At 36.2% G+C, this 16,519-nt stretch overlaps 1 protein-coding gene across 3 annotated transcripts in view; it reads left to right on the top strand.

The window, feature by feature from the left end:
* The window catches only part of LOC135169749 (mucin-12), a 240,260-nt gene that overhangs the window by 56,446 nt on the left and 167,295 nt on the right, over positions 1 to 16,519 (top strand). For all 3 annotated transcript variants that reach the window (XM_064135022.1, XM_064135021.1, XM_064135023.1), the window contains exon 2: positions 4,529 to 4,591. In XM_064135022.1, coding sequence (XP_063991092.1) covers positions 4,574 to 4,591 — 18 coding nt within the window. In that variant the 5' untranslated portion in view covers positions 4,529 to 4,573. The remainder of the gene's footprint in view (positions 1 to 4,528; positions 4,592 to 16,519) is intronic.

Below are 16,519 nucleotides of genomic sequence, written 5' to 3'. Positions count from 1 at the left end.
AGATACCCGCGAGTAAAATATCACAAACAATATATTTTTTTATCGTGAACCAAATGGATGTTTTTTGTTTCAAAAGACTTGAGATAACAAATTAAATATTTGTATGTGAAAGTTATCTCTGAGTGGGCAGATGGCACTCGAAAATAATCACGAATTCTAATAGTAATTTTTTCGAATAGTGTATTTCAAAATTTTCGGTTCATTAAAAATTCCGTTCCATTAAATACCAGAAATTGCAATGAAATTCCGAAATATTATTTTCCTTCTGCTAACAAATGCAGACCTCCACTGAAATTTATTTCCGCAGTTTTTTGCCATTTAGAGCCCATCGCAACAAAGATAAAAAATTCACAGGTTTTGACTGGAAACTGATTTTTTCCCACTGTATTTTGCATTTGTTGATTGTGACCGAAGTTTTGGCTCCAAATTCTTCATCAGTTCACGACTCTGGCTTGGGAATTGATCCGAATCCCCGAACCAATTTCTCCCATTTCTGTTTACTAAATTTCACTGGGTCGAGAGTGAATATTGATTCCAAGTTTCGAAATTTCATTCGCCCGAAGTACATAGAATAGACAATTCCAAATGTTAACGAGAAGAGTCGCAGTGAAGTAAAGTTCTGCAGGAGTTGCATACATCTACATGATAAAGAGATTTTGCAACGAATTGGCTAGGTCAATACCGAGTGTCTGTACATCAATAGTATCCGCGATTTGCATCATGAAAGATCAGCAATATTGATCTCGGTTCATCTGCGAGTATTTCCGACTTGATCCAACCAGATGGAGTTCCGAAATAACTCCGCAGATCATTCAAATTTAATGTATTACAAATGGAAAATCTACGAACTTGTCTAAACGGGTGATAAACGAAAAATATGTTGGAACTCACAACAATACGCTCCGATAAATAGTTAATTGGAATCGAACAAAGTTTTTTTATATCACTAAATAACAGTTTTCGTTATCATTTTTCAAATATTTTTCTAACGTCAACAATTTATTTTGCTGCTCTACATATGAATATTCATGTATAACTGAAAAATTCATAATTAATGAAATGTTTGAAAGTTAATAAAATATAAATAAACATTAGTCAAGTTGATCTCATGCCCACGCGAGAGAGAAAAGAGAACGAGAGCGCTCGTATTTTCATACCTTCGGTCATTGGTCAGGAATCGAGGTTTTACAGAAGCATTTTGTAGTGGTTGGCATAAAAGTCGATTGAAAAATAATAGATATGCAACTTTTTAATAATAAAAAATAGGAGATTCATACGAAGTAAAAATGCCGAACGTATAACATCTAGCGAAAGCTTTTATATCTGATGTGTTGTGACGTCACCACCCGGACCTTCCTTCAGTCGTTTATAAGTTTTTTATTTTTTATTTTTCTAATAAACAAATGGGCGTGTAATATTTTTAAGAGAATGATGAAATGTGATTAATTATTTCACTAAAAAAATCATGCAAGAATGTGGTTCTTTTAATTTATCAATTTTCTCCCACATTTTTCCTCTCCGGTTGGACTTGCCAAAAGTGTCAATACAAGATATTGATTCTGCTAGGATTTCCCCTGGAAACCACTGGCATTTCCTGTTGCCAATCGGATTTTCCATCAATTGGCATATTCTATCGCATAAAAAATATTATCCGACTCTTTGTCCCGCCATTTCTATATTTTATCAGACCATGGAGGCCAACACTACTCGTCTCCACAGTTGTTTCCACATCTCCAAGAGTTTGACACGGAAATTTATTCGCGCATAACCGATTTGGCAGCTGTTCAACGGCCGTTTGCCATCCCCCAGCGCACTTGTCCCTGAAGACCATTCTTTTTACTACTCCACACTATTGTTCTCGTTTTTTCCCCCGTTTTCTCCTCCCATTCTCTCGACTATTTTTTGGTTTACGAAGGAACTTCTGAATGGAATTCGCAAGTTGTTTGTTTCGATTTGACGACTATTTTCAGAGATGTTTGAATATTTGTGGTGAATTTATTACATTTTGGATGTTGACAAATGACAGCAACAGATAACTTTACAATTAAGTGAATAAATAATACGATAACTTTTTACATTTAAAAGTTATTTATTACATTCGAGCTATGTGTTCTGATTGTCGTTGATTCCATCAATTTTCTGTCATGTAATACATGCACCAGAAATTTGTGCATTTTACTGGGAAATAATGAAAATAAATGAGTAATGGAACTTGCGAAAATGAGCTACTGGCAAATTTCATTTCCGTCAACAGAAATGTTCGGTTATTTTGGAACATGAATAATCGGTCTCTCTCATTCATCTAATAAAAATGGCTTTTTTGTCAGGTTATGCGAAAAGAGGGCTTTACACAACAAGAGCTTCAAAAATGTACAGATGTGCTTTTTAATCGGACTAGACAATTTTTTTGTATGGTGTACTGTAAAGTACCTTTTTGACACACACTTGAGCGGAAAGTTCCTACTTTGCTTCCTGCTAAGTGCGAGAAAAGTGAGCACTTTCCACCAGAACGACAGAAAGTCATCAATTTTCGCCCTTACGAGCAACGTTTCACCCTAGGGGGGGAAAGTGCTCACTTTCCTCTGTGTCGAAAAACATCACGTGCTCCTCCGAGGGGACATGATGAACCCACTGGATGCACAATATGTTATTCCGCAGTCATAATAACATAAACAATTTTTTAGTTAAAGGAATTGAGTTGAATCACGAATCTGCTTTTTCATTCTGATGAATTATGTTCGTAGGTAATTACTTATGCTTTTAGTGGAGATAAAAATGATTTTTGGTTGGGAGTAAAAGTTTTGAGCGCTTGATTCAAAATTAATAATAACGTAAACAAAACCTGAAATATAACACATTGCGCATTCCCTAAATGAAAATTACTCAGTACAATGCCTAGCGGATTCGGTGGAGGCCTCGGGGCAAAATGAAGTTCGATACGGCGTGTATATTCTGGAAACTTGTTTTGTTGCGCGCTTGTTACACTAATTGGGAGATTGTTATTTCAAAATATAAATGAAACTCGTGGATTCGGAATGCAGCTCGCAACGGTAAACGGATTAACTCGGTGCTACTTCAAAAGGGTTTCACTGAGGAAAAGATTTTAGTTATCATGAATGTGATGAACAATGTAGCTACGGTCTGGAGAGGGAATAGATAATTGTGAGTTAATGATGATGAAGTGTTTCATTGCAAATTTATGGGGTAAAATATCTCCTTATAATTCTAGATCGTACCAGATGAAGAGAGAATTGAGCGTTTGGATAATAATCTCTCGGCTCAAGCTTATGATACATATTTTTTTAAAGACGAGAGCTTCTCAAGGATATTCACCCTTTTTAATTAGTGATTATAGTTCCGTATTGGTATTGAGTTACAGAAATTCCATTATTTGAAGCAATAATTTTTAAAAACTTGGAAATTCAGTGTTTCGAGTAACTCACTAGTCGATACTTCGAAGCTAATAATTAAATGCATATAATTCACGATGCGTTTATCAATTTTATTTATTTATTTTTATGGACGAACGTAAGTTTAAAGTTTGAATATCGAAATTTAAAAATTTTACTCAGAGAAAAACGGTCCGTTATTTATAAGTGAGTGCACAATATGGTCGGCCTTTTAAAAAATAAGTTCTCGTTTGAAGGAAAAAAACTTTTAGAATGGAATTTACTATAAAAAGAGAAATTTCTCATTTCTAGAAAAATAAAATCTTTACTCAGGGAAGTCTTCTTATAAATATTAAGAGATATTCGCTGTACATGGAGTTTTTATCTTGAAAGCTAATTTTTTTCACATAAAATCTTTTCGGATTTATTCTTTTCTGAACAGAAACTTTTATCTTTTACCTGCAAAAAAATATTGTTAGAAAATTCTTCGTTGAGCAACATGGGAACTCTTAATTCACTCATTTTTTTATTAAAATCACTGAACATTTATTTTCATTTGCAAATTTCAGTAAAACATTACCAACTAATGCGCTAGGAAATATCACATTTTTCAGCCTTTCATTTTGTACGTTTTATCAATCCGATATTCGGAAATTGAGATTTTATTCGCATGGAAACATTTTCTTTTCCAATAAATGTAGCCATGAAGAAATATATCAATAATTATAAGCTCTTTCTAAAGGAATTTTTAAACAGAAAATATTAACTATTGCATTCATTCATGAATTCAATGCTCATTAATGATCAAATTCAATCTTTAATACCCGAATATGGAAACATGACGACCGCAAAAAGCATGTAGAGTTCCGTCTCCCTATTTTCGAAATGAAAGAAGAAAAAACATTGCTGGGGCTGAGAGTCCTTTGATGGGATATTTTTCGCAACGTTTGGGTTGAAGGGGTTCTTTTCATCGCAACAACTGGGTCGTGGCCTTTTAAAGCTCGAAATACGCTGGGTCGAGTACTATCGACGCATTTCTGCTCAACAATTTGATGGCTCAGACCAGATGGGTATGCCAATGTTTTGACTACTGGCTATGGAACGACATTGTAATATTATTTATTTATTGATTGTTACAGAGTGATAGCGGGCTAGTGGATACCGATTCTGGTCGAGTTGGCAGCATGACAGCCATTAATTCCGTGAGTTGAATTATTGCACATGTTTTTATCATGTAAGAATTTTTCAAGTACATATTTCTGAACATCTGTTGTCAGAAATATCGACCTTCCCTCCTCCTCCCCCGGGGCAAAACAGATGATATGGTCGTCTTAACGCCTCTCGACATTACGTAATTCCCACTTCATTTAAGAGCACAAGATAATCTCGTAATGATCATTTTCGTAATTTAATAATGACTGGCTTGACCCCTGGCCCAGTTGGCGGAGCCACCTCGTGATTGGGCGAATTGAAATTTGAAAATATTGGTAGCTATAGGGGGCGTTGAACATTAAAGTGGAACCGAACCCTCGAAACCGGAAATAGGTGCCTGCTAGTGTCATTAGTGTTTTTATATTTCTCGTTAAAATTCACTGTCTCTTCAATTTTACGTTGCTATGCAAAACATTTTCCTCGATTTTCCCTAAAAATCACGGGTGCTTTTTTTGCGTACGAAGAGGATAAGTTCTCTCCTAGTTTCCTCTCCCTATTGTAAACAGAAAAAACTCACCTGGCGGTTTTTCCGTAAAGAGGACACTTAATCATCTATTTAAAAATGGAAATGACTCTCAAACAAAGCGTCTTTTACGTTCCGTGAAAGCATCTTCACATCTGAGAAATCGTAAATTACGATCTTAATTGAAACGCATTTGACGATTTATTTGTGCGTAATGGACGAAAAACGTAGTATTTTGCGTTCAAAATAATGGTTTATAATGGATTAGGAATCCGAAAATATGAAAAAATAATAATAATCCTAATTTTTTAACCTAACCTTTATATGGCTATTAATTCACAGCAACTATTAGTGTAGTTTCCCCGAGAGCAAAAATTCTGACAACTTGAATAGTAATTTAACGATATTCCCGATATTTTTTAACTTAACAATTTCTCTTTCAATTTAAGACTAATAAAAGAAATCTATAGAATTTCAAAATAGATAGAAAATTGATAAACAGAATTTCAACAATTAGACGCACAATTACATTCACTAATTATTCATCAACAAATATAGCAACATTAAATCTCACGATTTTTTTAGCTGAGTATGGTTTAGTCCGTTACATGACTATATTTTTTAAAAACATACGAAAATAACGAAGTTACAAAGAATGAACGAAAATATTAAGAATAAACTCAGAGTTAGAACTCAACAGCTAAAAAATATGAATATATATCCGGAAATAAAGATATTTTCTCTCTGTCCAGAATATCAAACGTCCAATATATTGACTTCACTAATAGAAGTATCAATTTTTGAGATGGATGGGTTCAAACTCCTCCACCTGTATCACTTTTTCGGTTAAGATTCAGAGCACATTTCCGTTGGTTTCATCTATTGAGAATTCTTGGGGGAGAATTTTATCGGGAATGCCCTCTCCAAGAGGCAAACAGACCCCTGTAAGACCAATGATGCGTAGTTCTCCCGGCGAATGATCACGGGCGAAATCTACCCGTCGATAATTCCACATCACTGAATATTTTCATGCAAAAAACGTATATGGATTTTCAGTCACGTCAGGTTTTGCATTCGAACGGGAGTTTTATTCATGGCTACAAGAATTTCCGTTTGCGATTTGAACTCCGCGGTGGGTTGGCCTAATTCGCGGTCGTCTTAGTTATTTTCTTTATGCTTATTCACGGACTGAAGCCGTGAATTTAGAATGATTTGAAGTTTGTGGGTGATAGCTTGAGGGATCATTCATGTATAGGGGGCCTTTGGTAAAACTAGGGATCTATTGCCGAAAAGCTGTAATAGGTCATTAGGGTATGCGATGGTGTATCAGCCAAGTTACTTTTTGGCTGAAACTATCATGCGCGATATTCCCTCAACAACTTTGCCCTAATGTTTTTTTTATTTTTATTTTGTGATGGGAAAACGAGGAAAAATATTGCAAAATCATTCTTGGCTATACCGCATCATTCAAAGACGATCTGTCAAAGAAATTTTTAGTCTCTTCATCAAGTGCACTAATTCATCAGTGACCGTTTTTATTATTTTGAATATCACAACTGCTGTTATTTATTTTTCTTTCCCGCAAATAATTGCTTCTGTGATGGTAACTATAATCACTGTGGTGCAACCCTATTTTTCCACCATAACGTTAATACTCTCCGCCCTCCTTAAAACAACAAAACCAATGGGGAGAAATGCAAAAAGAATATTTGCACTCGCGTAAAATTTGTATGCACTCGAAAGCCCATTTGTTTTGTTTTCTGCTTGCCAAATTTTTATTGTTTTATCATTCAAATTGTCGACGCGTTAACTGTTGAATTGATGACGCAATAAAAATGTTAGAATAGATGTTCTGACATCTATATTTTTTTATTGTTTTGATTTTCGCTTGCGAAACTCGTCATATCTGAATTTTTATTACTATGTTCACACGAATGGGGCAATCGTATTCGAACAGGCTTTCGAAAACAAGCTCTCGACGAGACCCCGCCTTCATTCAAGTGTTGTAGCTTTTCAATTATTTTTCTATTGAAAAACTTTTTATTGGCTCTATATGTCTTGCATTGCGAAAAGGCTGTATTGAAATTCTTGAGAAACGTCAGTAGCTTATTTTTGAAACGAGATGGATAGAATATTTTATAACTGCATTTTCAACAAGTTAATAATTTTCTTTATTCAATTGAACACACAAAAATGGTGGTTCCAAGATTCTAAACAATAAGTCAATGACAACTGTGCATTTCTACTTACGTAAAAGACATTTTCCTCTCCCAGCGGGCGCAAAGTGACATTTCCCTTCCACCTCTCACGAGGGAAATTTAACGTTGCGCCGAAACGGATGCGGAAAATGATGTTCTAAACGCAAGATGTAATGTATGTAAAGACTATTTTACCTCCCTAGGTTGAAAAAATAATATTCCCATGAGGATCGATGGATTTTTCTCATCGCAATGCGTAGGAAAAGGACGTTTCAATCATGGGAAGCGTAAAAAGTTACTGTTTCGCACAGCGCAATAACAATACCTCTTCCCTACACTTATTGTTGGATTTTTCAGGAAATAAATAGAAAGCAAAAATCAATTTCATACTCTTCTGGGTGTTTATGCTTTAAAATGAAAAACATTTTTATGGACTAGAATTCTGAGAAGTGTGAGGCCTGCTGTTTAGGTTTGATTTGAAGTATGCAGACAAAGCGAAATGAATAGGACCCTTTGAGAGCACGTGAGTAAAAGGTCTAGGATGTTGTTTCCCTTGGTAAGTCTAGGTAGGTCCTCTAAGGAATTGGCACAGAGCGGATGTGTCTTCCAAGCATAACTATTTGAGTTACATAATAAAGTAAAGAAAAGTTTCCAATTATTTTCAGTTTTATTATTTAAAATAACCCATTTCCAAGCCAGACAGTTTCCATATTATTGATGAGTCACCGTATTAGAGATAAAAAAGTGCACTCGCTCTACTGCTTCCTTCCCCATTATGAATTCTCCACACCGATGCATTCATTCATACCATCACACCGTATTTCACAATTGGAAAATGTTGATGCCTGCAGTTCCGCCCCTCCCCTATGGTAAACTCTCAAATACACGGGAGACTATCGCACAATTCTCCCAGTGAAGGTGCATAAGGTCCCTGAGGCTTCCATACTCCGAGACAAGTTCCGACTGTTCCATCATCGGGAGCGCCTTGTATGCTTATGGTTCAAAGTCTTCCTTCTATTTCGAGTGAATATTTCGTGAGTGCGCGAGTGGCAAAAGCCCAAGGGAATCACTCCTATTTCTCCTTTAGTTCTTCGAAATATGTATATGTGTTAGATTGGTTTGTAACCAGAAATTTCTCGATGGTATGCTGAAGCACTTGGGAGGGAGACCAAGACGGGGTACTATTGCGTCAGCTGTCGAGATTCCGACGTGACAGATTCAAGATTCATTGAGGGATCGTTATGATGCAAAGTTTGAGAGGCAGTCATGGGAATTTGAGATTGTGAGGGCACGTGAAACCTATTCGAGTAGAAATGTTTAATGTCTTGTGGGAAAGGAAAAGTTTGGAGAAATTATCCGCGCGGATCGGAAAAATGGCCATACACATGATAATAATTGAGTTCTTTCAAGTTATTTATCATTATCATTTCCTTTCGTGTTTGGTTTTCACGCCAAAGTCCTTTATCTAACGTATTGGAGTTTATTTAAACTATTGCAGTTGGATTGAATAGGTCTTTGTACGATTTGTATTTCTTTATTCTCGTGGTTCCACTTGAGATTGGAAAATGTTTTTATGTGGGACCATTATTAATATAAGTCATCAGGTCCAGGGTGTTGTGGCCCTTTAGTCTTTTTAGTTAGTTTCCTCTGAGACAACAAACCAGAACGGTTGTGCCTTTTGAGCCTATAGAATAAAATAACATTCACATGTTTGAATCATTATAACTATTCCATTTCTAATACAAAGAGAATTTCAATTTTTTTCGCAATGAAAATTGTAATGTCATGATTTTTTCTCAACATAATTTTAATTACAACATTGCTATAACTTTTAATAGAGTGTAGGACATTTTTCGTCTCAACATTTGATGTTTATTAGACTCCAGTTTTACTCTAAACATTCCATTCCACCAAACCATTATTTTCCAATAAAAGCGGTTTTTTAAAGTAAATCCTCATTTTCCTGATTGATAGTCATTCTATTTAGACGTTTTTTATTGTTTGAAAAATGCATACGCTGAAAAAAAGGTACATTTGCCAAGTATATTTGCTACAAGAGAATATACTTAGCAATAGTATATTAGCATGTCTTACGAAAATATTCATATACATTTGCTTTGTGGCAAGCATTATAGTTGGCAGGCGAGTTTTTGTTCTCAGAGTACAAAAGGCGTGTGAAATCACTAGTGAAGTATTCAATGAATTTGCATGTTCGTAAAGTTGTAACTATCTTATAATAAAACATATTGCTCAACATTCGATTTTTATTAAACGTAAGATCCAAACTTGAGTCATTTTTCCCGAAACATTCATTTTTATTATCAAATTAATTACCTCATCTCAGAAACTGCTGGGAACCACTGGCACTCATGTGAAAGCCATACCATGAATGGATTATGGATTAGTTAATGGACAGGGCTCATACGTGGAATTCATCACATGAAAAGCAAATGCAAAGCCGTAATTAGATTCGCAAACCACTGAAAAATCAGACGAAATGCAATTCTTTTGAATCAACAAATTTGAAAAAAAAATTAATTGCATAAACGACTGTCCAGTGTCCATTAACTCATCCCCATCCCTCCAGTACTGTCATCTCGAGCTTAATTTTCCCGAGTGCGCACTCACATTAAAAATTCTCCATTGACGGAATGACAAACGGCAGACAAAATGCTCCGACGATTAAAAATAATCTCTTCCTAAATGGTATACTCCGGTTTCCCCCATGATTCTCGTTTAGCCAGTGTACAATAATTTGAAAAGCGTCGACAGTGCTTTAGTCATAGAACTGATCTATATTTATGAACGTTTGGGAATTGGAGATCGTTACAGAGATGAGGAAAGCGTAAAGAGACAGAGGAGACGTAGAGGCAGAGCTAAACTCCGTTAAACGTACGTCGACGACGAAAAACGAAACTAAAAGCACTGTGGAGGAAACCAAGTTTAAATAAAGACTGTGTATGTAGGTCAGTCGGTGGGAGCTTACCAGCAGAGTTACGCAAGCTTCACACACAGTGGCTGACTGAAAGGTGGTTACTACTTGCATGTTATTGTCTGTCTTCTTCGCACACTAGTTTCACTTTTGTTTTGACGACTCGGATTTTCTTCCAGTTCAACTAATACAGAAGTTGTCTCATTTTTCCCTCCCCTGGGCACCGTCAATTCACGGGTTTAGAAAGAAGTCGCAGTGCGTTGTCAACATCGTTGGAAAAGTTTTCGCTTCCTGGAATACCGATTTCTATTCTTTTTTTTTTTTTTTTTTGGGAGGAGACAATTGTTACGGATATTCCGAGCTGCGACATTGTGCTCAGGATACTCTAGCTAACGCTGCGTTTTCCACTCTCCCGTTAACTGGTTTTTCTGGAGCTTCTTCTCGCATAACAACAAACATCAGAAGTATTTTTACGAGCTGCCAACGGCTGACTACGCTGATCGTAAATACGGGGAGTTGAGCGGGCCGTAAAAAAAAGTGCACGGGTATATATAATGGAGTGGTAAATTATGGGAGCTGGATGGGGAAAATGATAACGATCCTCTCGACGTTTCTCCTGGTGGGGAAATGACGTCGTGAGAGCTTCAGGATTTGAATATGGGGTAATTAATATTGTTTGGTTAGAAATGAATAATCTTTGGATGGAGATAACGGAATCGACCTTAAAGGAGTTTGATTCTAATTCACATGAATTCAGTGGCGAAGTCATTATCCCTTAGTCGAGTTATCGAAAATGGGAAATGGTAATAAATGTTTAATACAGTAGATGAAAGGTAAACTCTTTGATTTGAATTTCTACACTTTATGATTCTCTTAGGGAGTGAAAGCTAATTACAAAGACCAAAAGAAAAATTGTCACGTAATGAAAGAACCTTCTGTTCTTTCTTTTTCAGAAAACCAGTTGATTTGTTCTCATCTATTTTCACGAGAGTGGTATTGAATTGTCTATAAAAATGTTCATAGTTCATAGTCACGCCATCTTTTCCAATAACTTGTCCAAATTGAAATAGCCGCATTCCATAAAATATTGCGCTCAACATTCAATTACTTTCGCATTGAATCGTCCGCTGACACTGAGCGCCGCCAATACGTCTCTAATGGAATTGCGAGATGCCAGATGAGAGTAGCAGATATAAAACTATCGGAAATTCGAGTCCAACGATTCCCTTTAGCCCATAATGGCAGTGTTTAGCGCATGAATTTCCAAAGTTTAAAGTGCCTCGGTATTAAGGTACCTCACTTGTATTGCTCCGAGGGTGAGGGGAGTTTTATTGTTCTCACGTCCTGATTTAATCAGTGAACGCGACTATTTTTAATTTATTAGTTTAACTGTTCACTGTTTTTATTATCAAACAGACGGGAAAACGCGGAATAAATTTATTGGGTGGGAGAGGGCACAGTTGGAGAGAAAATGGAATTTTCTGAAAAAATCTTCGAGTGAAATTTAGATTTAAATCTTAAAAACGTAATTTCTGTTTATGTTACTTTAATGGCTGGTCCTCTTAATACGGGGGAAAATAGAAGTGACAAAGTCTTGAACGAGTCCAAAATAAAAAGAGCGAGTGCGAAAACTTTTGCACGAGCGCCCTTAGAGCGATTTCCAACGTTTAGAAGTATTCTCCAAATTTTTTTCTCCTCCCCCTCCTCCCTTTGTTCTTTCCCCCCGCCCTTCTTCGTACAAGCTGTTCTCATTCCTCTCCTCTTTAATGCCCCTTCGCTATGGTAGCGAATGAGTGTACGCTCTTCGAGTTTACCGAAAAGTTCCATCTTTATTGTTAAATTATTCAAAAGATACCGGCACAATACTAAGAGGGAAAAGGAAAATCGCGAGACGGTAATCAACTGACTCAGTTCGATGATAATTGAGGAAAGTGGAGGCAAAAAGACAATAGCTTAAAGTACTCCATCCTCGAAAAATAAATCCTTCATCTTTTAAGGTTTTTTAAAGTTTTTATTTGTTCAAATTATTTAAAAAAAATATGGCGATAAACCTGTTTGAGTTGCATCAATACAGGAATTCCATAATTTATTAGAATTTCCAACCGAATTGAATTTCTACTGAATATTTGTTAAAAATAATTCGAATTCTCAATCAATTCGAATGTATTCAGAGCTCGAAACTGAGAGCCCTGTTTTTGATTTATTTATCAATGAGGAAAGTTGCAAAATAAAATCATCGGAAGTTAACAGTCAGGGAGAAATACTAGAGTCAAATCTATAAGATAAACAATCTACACCAGACAAGATATGTTTTCACAGCCGAATAATCTAGAATATTACTCACAACGACGATTGCAAATTGTCTTACACAGATTCACATTTGCTCAATTAAAAAAAATAGTAACAGCAGAGGGAGCTTAGTTCACCCCAGTCTCGCTTATCTAGACGTGATTTTTCGATTTCTGATCATTTTTATAGAATAGTTGAACTGATAACTTCTCTTCTTCCTTCATAAATCCCCCACTGTTGCCAACAGTTCGTCACCTCCTTATTTATTGGATGATTTCGAAAGCTCTAAAACTTTTATATTTTCTGTAACGGTCCATTTCGTTCGATTGGTCCGGTTTCGCCCCACCTCCCCCACAATATCACGGAATCTTGTGACTCATCAGGAATAACTGATTATCGGAAAAATGATCGGAATATAATTTCCGCGAGGATGTCGTGTATAATGAGGTTCAGCATGAAGAGAAATGTGTGCGTTATGAGAGGAAAGAATTGCTGAAAAGCTGAGAGCCCATCTTTTCTCATCCCCCGCTTACTGTTCAATATCGTGGAAAACTCTGCTGGGAGATGGAGTAGAAAAGGGCGCTGAGACCCTGGAAGGTCAGTTATACCTATGATTTCCCATGTGTATTCTTTTCTCATTTGCATCGTGTTTTCTCGACTAATGAGGATTTGCATACTTGCATTTTAAGTTCATTAAGTTGGTTCAAACGAAGGCGGTGGGGGATTCGTCAGAAACTTGAAGGTAATGATGATGTGATGGAATTGATGGTAACGATGCACAAGACTCTTCTGTAATTGTTAATTTTATGGAGTTTTGTACATGAGGATGAAGATCACTCATCAGAGACCATTTCTTACTGAATTCAAGAGAGAGAATCCTCACTTTTCCTCCATCATCTGTTAGGAGATTAATTTGTTAGCGTTGCAAATTAAATGTTTTTGTTCCATCAAAAATTTGTTCTGTAACTTATATTCAAGACAGTCAAAGCATTTTCTGTATAATACATGGGAATTATGTGATACTTCATTAGGGATTCAAATTTCGATTCTAGAATTATTGTCTTCCATCCACTTGAAGTTTCCGACGTCAGTAGATTTCAATGATTATCGATCGCACCATTTCTTTAGCCTCAAAGTCACTCTTGTTCTTGAGTGTTCAGTCATATGTAGTATCGAGGAAAATTATCGAGAAGTATTAAGAAAATATTCTTTTATTAATTGTATTTTCATCTTTTTAAGAAAGTATTCCCCCCCCCCCCATATAGTTTGAGAATGTGTTCATTACAGTAAATATATATTTATCATATGGTATTTTATATGATATATCAATAATGACACCACGTATTACGAGTGATCGATGTTTTGTCACATTGATTCACAGAAAATTTTCCTCCGAAGACATTTTCCCTCGAGTAGTTGTGCCAATAAATCAATCTGTTCTTTCCAAGTATCAATGAATTTATTCCTAACAATTTTCAACAATATGACCCGTAGGAAAATGGACTTCCCAGGAAGAAAATCAATCAATTGGAAGTGATTGGCAATGATATCTCCAGAGTCCTTGTACGGTTTCCAATACAATCCTTCGATAATTGCCCATGTGGAAGCCACCTCGGTCTGCAGAATCTTTTGGCGATTTCCCCAGCTCTTCGTTCATTATATTATTTCTCGGGTAGATTGCAATAACAGACAATTTAGAGTTTGTGTTCCTTTCCGCACATTTTCCGAGAAGCCATGCCATGCGTGAAGAAAATACGATAGAACTCTACAAGAGATACTCTTCACCCTATTTCGGATCATTGATCCTCCAACCGATTCGTGCAATTTTTGATCATGTGGTGAGTTATATTGGCTCTTACGCGAAAGTTTCCATTTCTTCCTCTGTTGGAAGTTCTGTGGGAGAGGGTGGAGAGAAAAATAAGATAATCCGTCATCTTTATGTGCCAGACTTGGTCATGAGGAAGAAGTTACGAGTGGTGATGCAGCCACATTGCTTCGAGTATTCTCGGCATTGTCTCCACGCGGTGAGGAAACTTTGGTAGAAATTATCTTGCGGTTGGAAAGTGAATTCGGGAAAATTACTTTTTATATATTGAAATCTTCTAGAAAGAAATTGCTTACATATTACATTCTTATCTCCGCGTAGGAGATAGTAATGTATTATATAGTTTATTTTGAATTAGACAATATAAAAAAGTTTGTAGAGAACGTGCAAGGATCGTCCTGGGCTCGATTCTACGTAGATTGTCTCTAAAAGTCCTGGAAAGAATTACAAGACGATGGATTTTCAAAGTAGAACTTTTTTATTTTAATCAAAATATTTCACTACCCAAAGGGAGGATCACTTTGCCATTTTAGTTTCGATTTTATTTTCGATATGAATTTATAAAATCATGTTGATGCTAAATAAATTCAAAGTTCAAAATTTGGTTCTGAATCTGACGGTGAATCCTTTCTTTGACATTTTTACCGGAAAACTTGCTACAGTAATATTTATATGAATATTCCATGAATATTTTTTCACAAAACCCCATACAGTACATTTCCTTGGAAAATATGTCAAATGATTTTTTCACATTGACTTCTGGTGATTTTTTCCGTCGAATCTATCGCTTGAAGTTTTTAGAAATAAATAAAAACGGTCGAACCTTGAAAGCGTTTTTTTTTAGTTTTGTTGAAGTTTTTCTGAAGAATTTGACAGAAGAATCACAAGAGACTGTATCACCTATTTTTATGTGAAAAGTGGGTCAGAAGATGTGTATGTATACGGAAAAACAACTTGATTGGTTCACTTCAACGAAGTTATGAAGACGAAGTTTTAAAAACCAAAACACGATTGACGCGCCATCAGTTTTTAGTAGCTCTAAATTACGCGTTATAAATGTCAGCTAATGAGGACTAGGAGTGTCGAAACTTCAATGATTTCGATTTCATTCGAGGTTAGAAAAATGTACTTTGTAAGACAGGAAAACAGCGATTCAATCCAACTTATTTAACGTACAAACACAGGAAAAGCCTATAATATGATTGATAACAGTTGAAGTTCAATTTCCTTGAATTCCCATGTAATACTCCATAGATAAAATTGAAATTCATTACATGCAAGACAGAATTTTTCTAATGACAAGTCAAATTCAATTTTCGCGCATCAACTTTCGATTTTTAAATTTCCCTGCAATTTGTGCCGTACTATTTACGATTTTCAAATTTCCTTTCCAATGACGTGGGGTGTGAAGAAGTTGTAATCATTATTATTACTCAATAAAATAATTCATTGCACCACCGATGGGCACCTCTCCCATAATTAATATGAATTCCCGAAATACTTCCCATTAGTTACATGAAACTAATATACCAGCTCTCGCCTGTCATTTCGAGACCGCAGTTTATTCACGTTTCAGCTTTTCAGTTGTTTCTCAATCCCACGAGCACATGCCATGTGATATGACGGGGATAAGCAACATTCCTTCCCTTCACAAAATATAAATAAAGTCAGAGAGCTAATCCCCAAAAGTGGGCGATAACGCTGTGGCTTCGCAGTGTTTTCGTGTGTTAGTCGCCTGACGACGTGTTTTCTGTCCAATTCTGGGGATCAACTCTCCGGCCCTCGAGACAAATCTTCCTAGATGTCGCTGGATATAACAAAAGTAATACCTATTCGGAGAGTATTCAGAGGAGTTCCATATTTGACACTCATGATACGTCAACATTGTCGCCAGAAAAAACTCCACGAGAAATATTAGGCGAAGAAAAATATTTGACATTGGGAAAGCCAAATATCGATGGTGATGCGATGCTGATCTCACTTCCAAATATGACCTTGAGGATTGAGGATAGACTCCTACGTGGACTGCGGATATGGAAGTAATTTTGCGAAAACTTGACGATAAAGGATATTCGATGACCCCATTGTCCCCAGTCCACACTCGTTTCACAAAATATTGATTTGTTTGCGAAAACGTTGATCCTCCTCTCATGATAAAGTCAAGTATCCGGCCGTTTACGGTACATTCAAATATTATTCATTTCTACGCTT

The sequence above is a fragment of the Diachasmimorpha longicaudata genome, chromosome 15, assembly GCF_034640455.1.
Source record: "Diachasmimorpha longicaudata isolate KC_UGA_2023 chromosome 15, iyDiaLong2, whole genome shotgun sequence".
NCBI lineage: Eukaryota > Metazoa > Arthropoda > Insecta > Hymenoptera > Braconidae > Diachasmimorpha > Diachasmimorpha longicaudata.
Note: the sequence above shows the minus strand (reverse complement) of the source record. Positions and strands in the feature narration are given on the sequence as shown.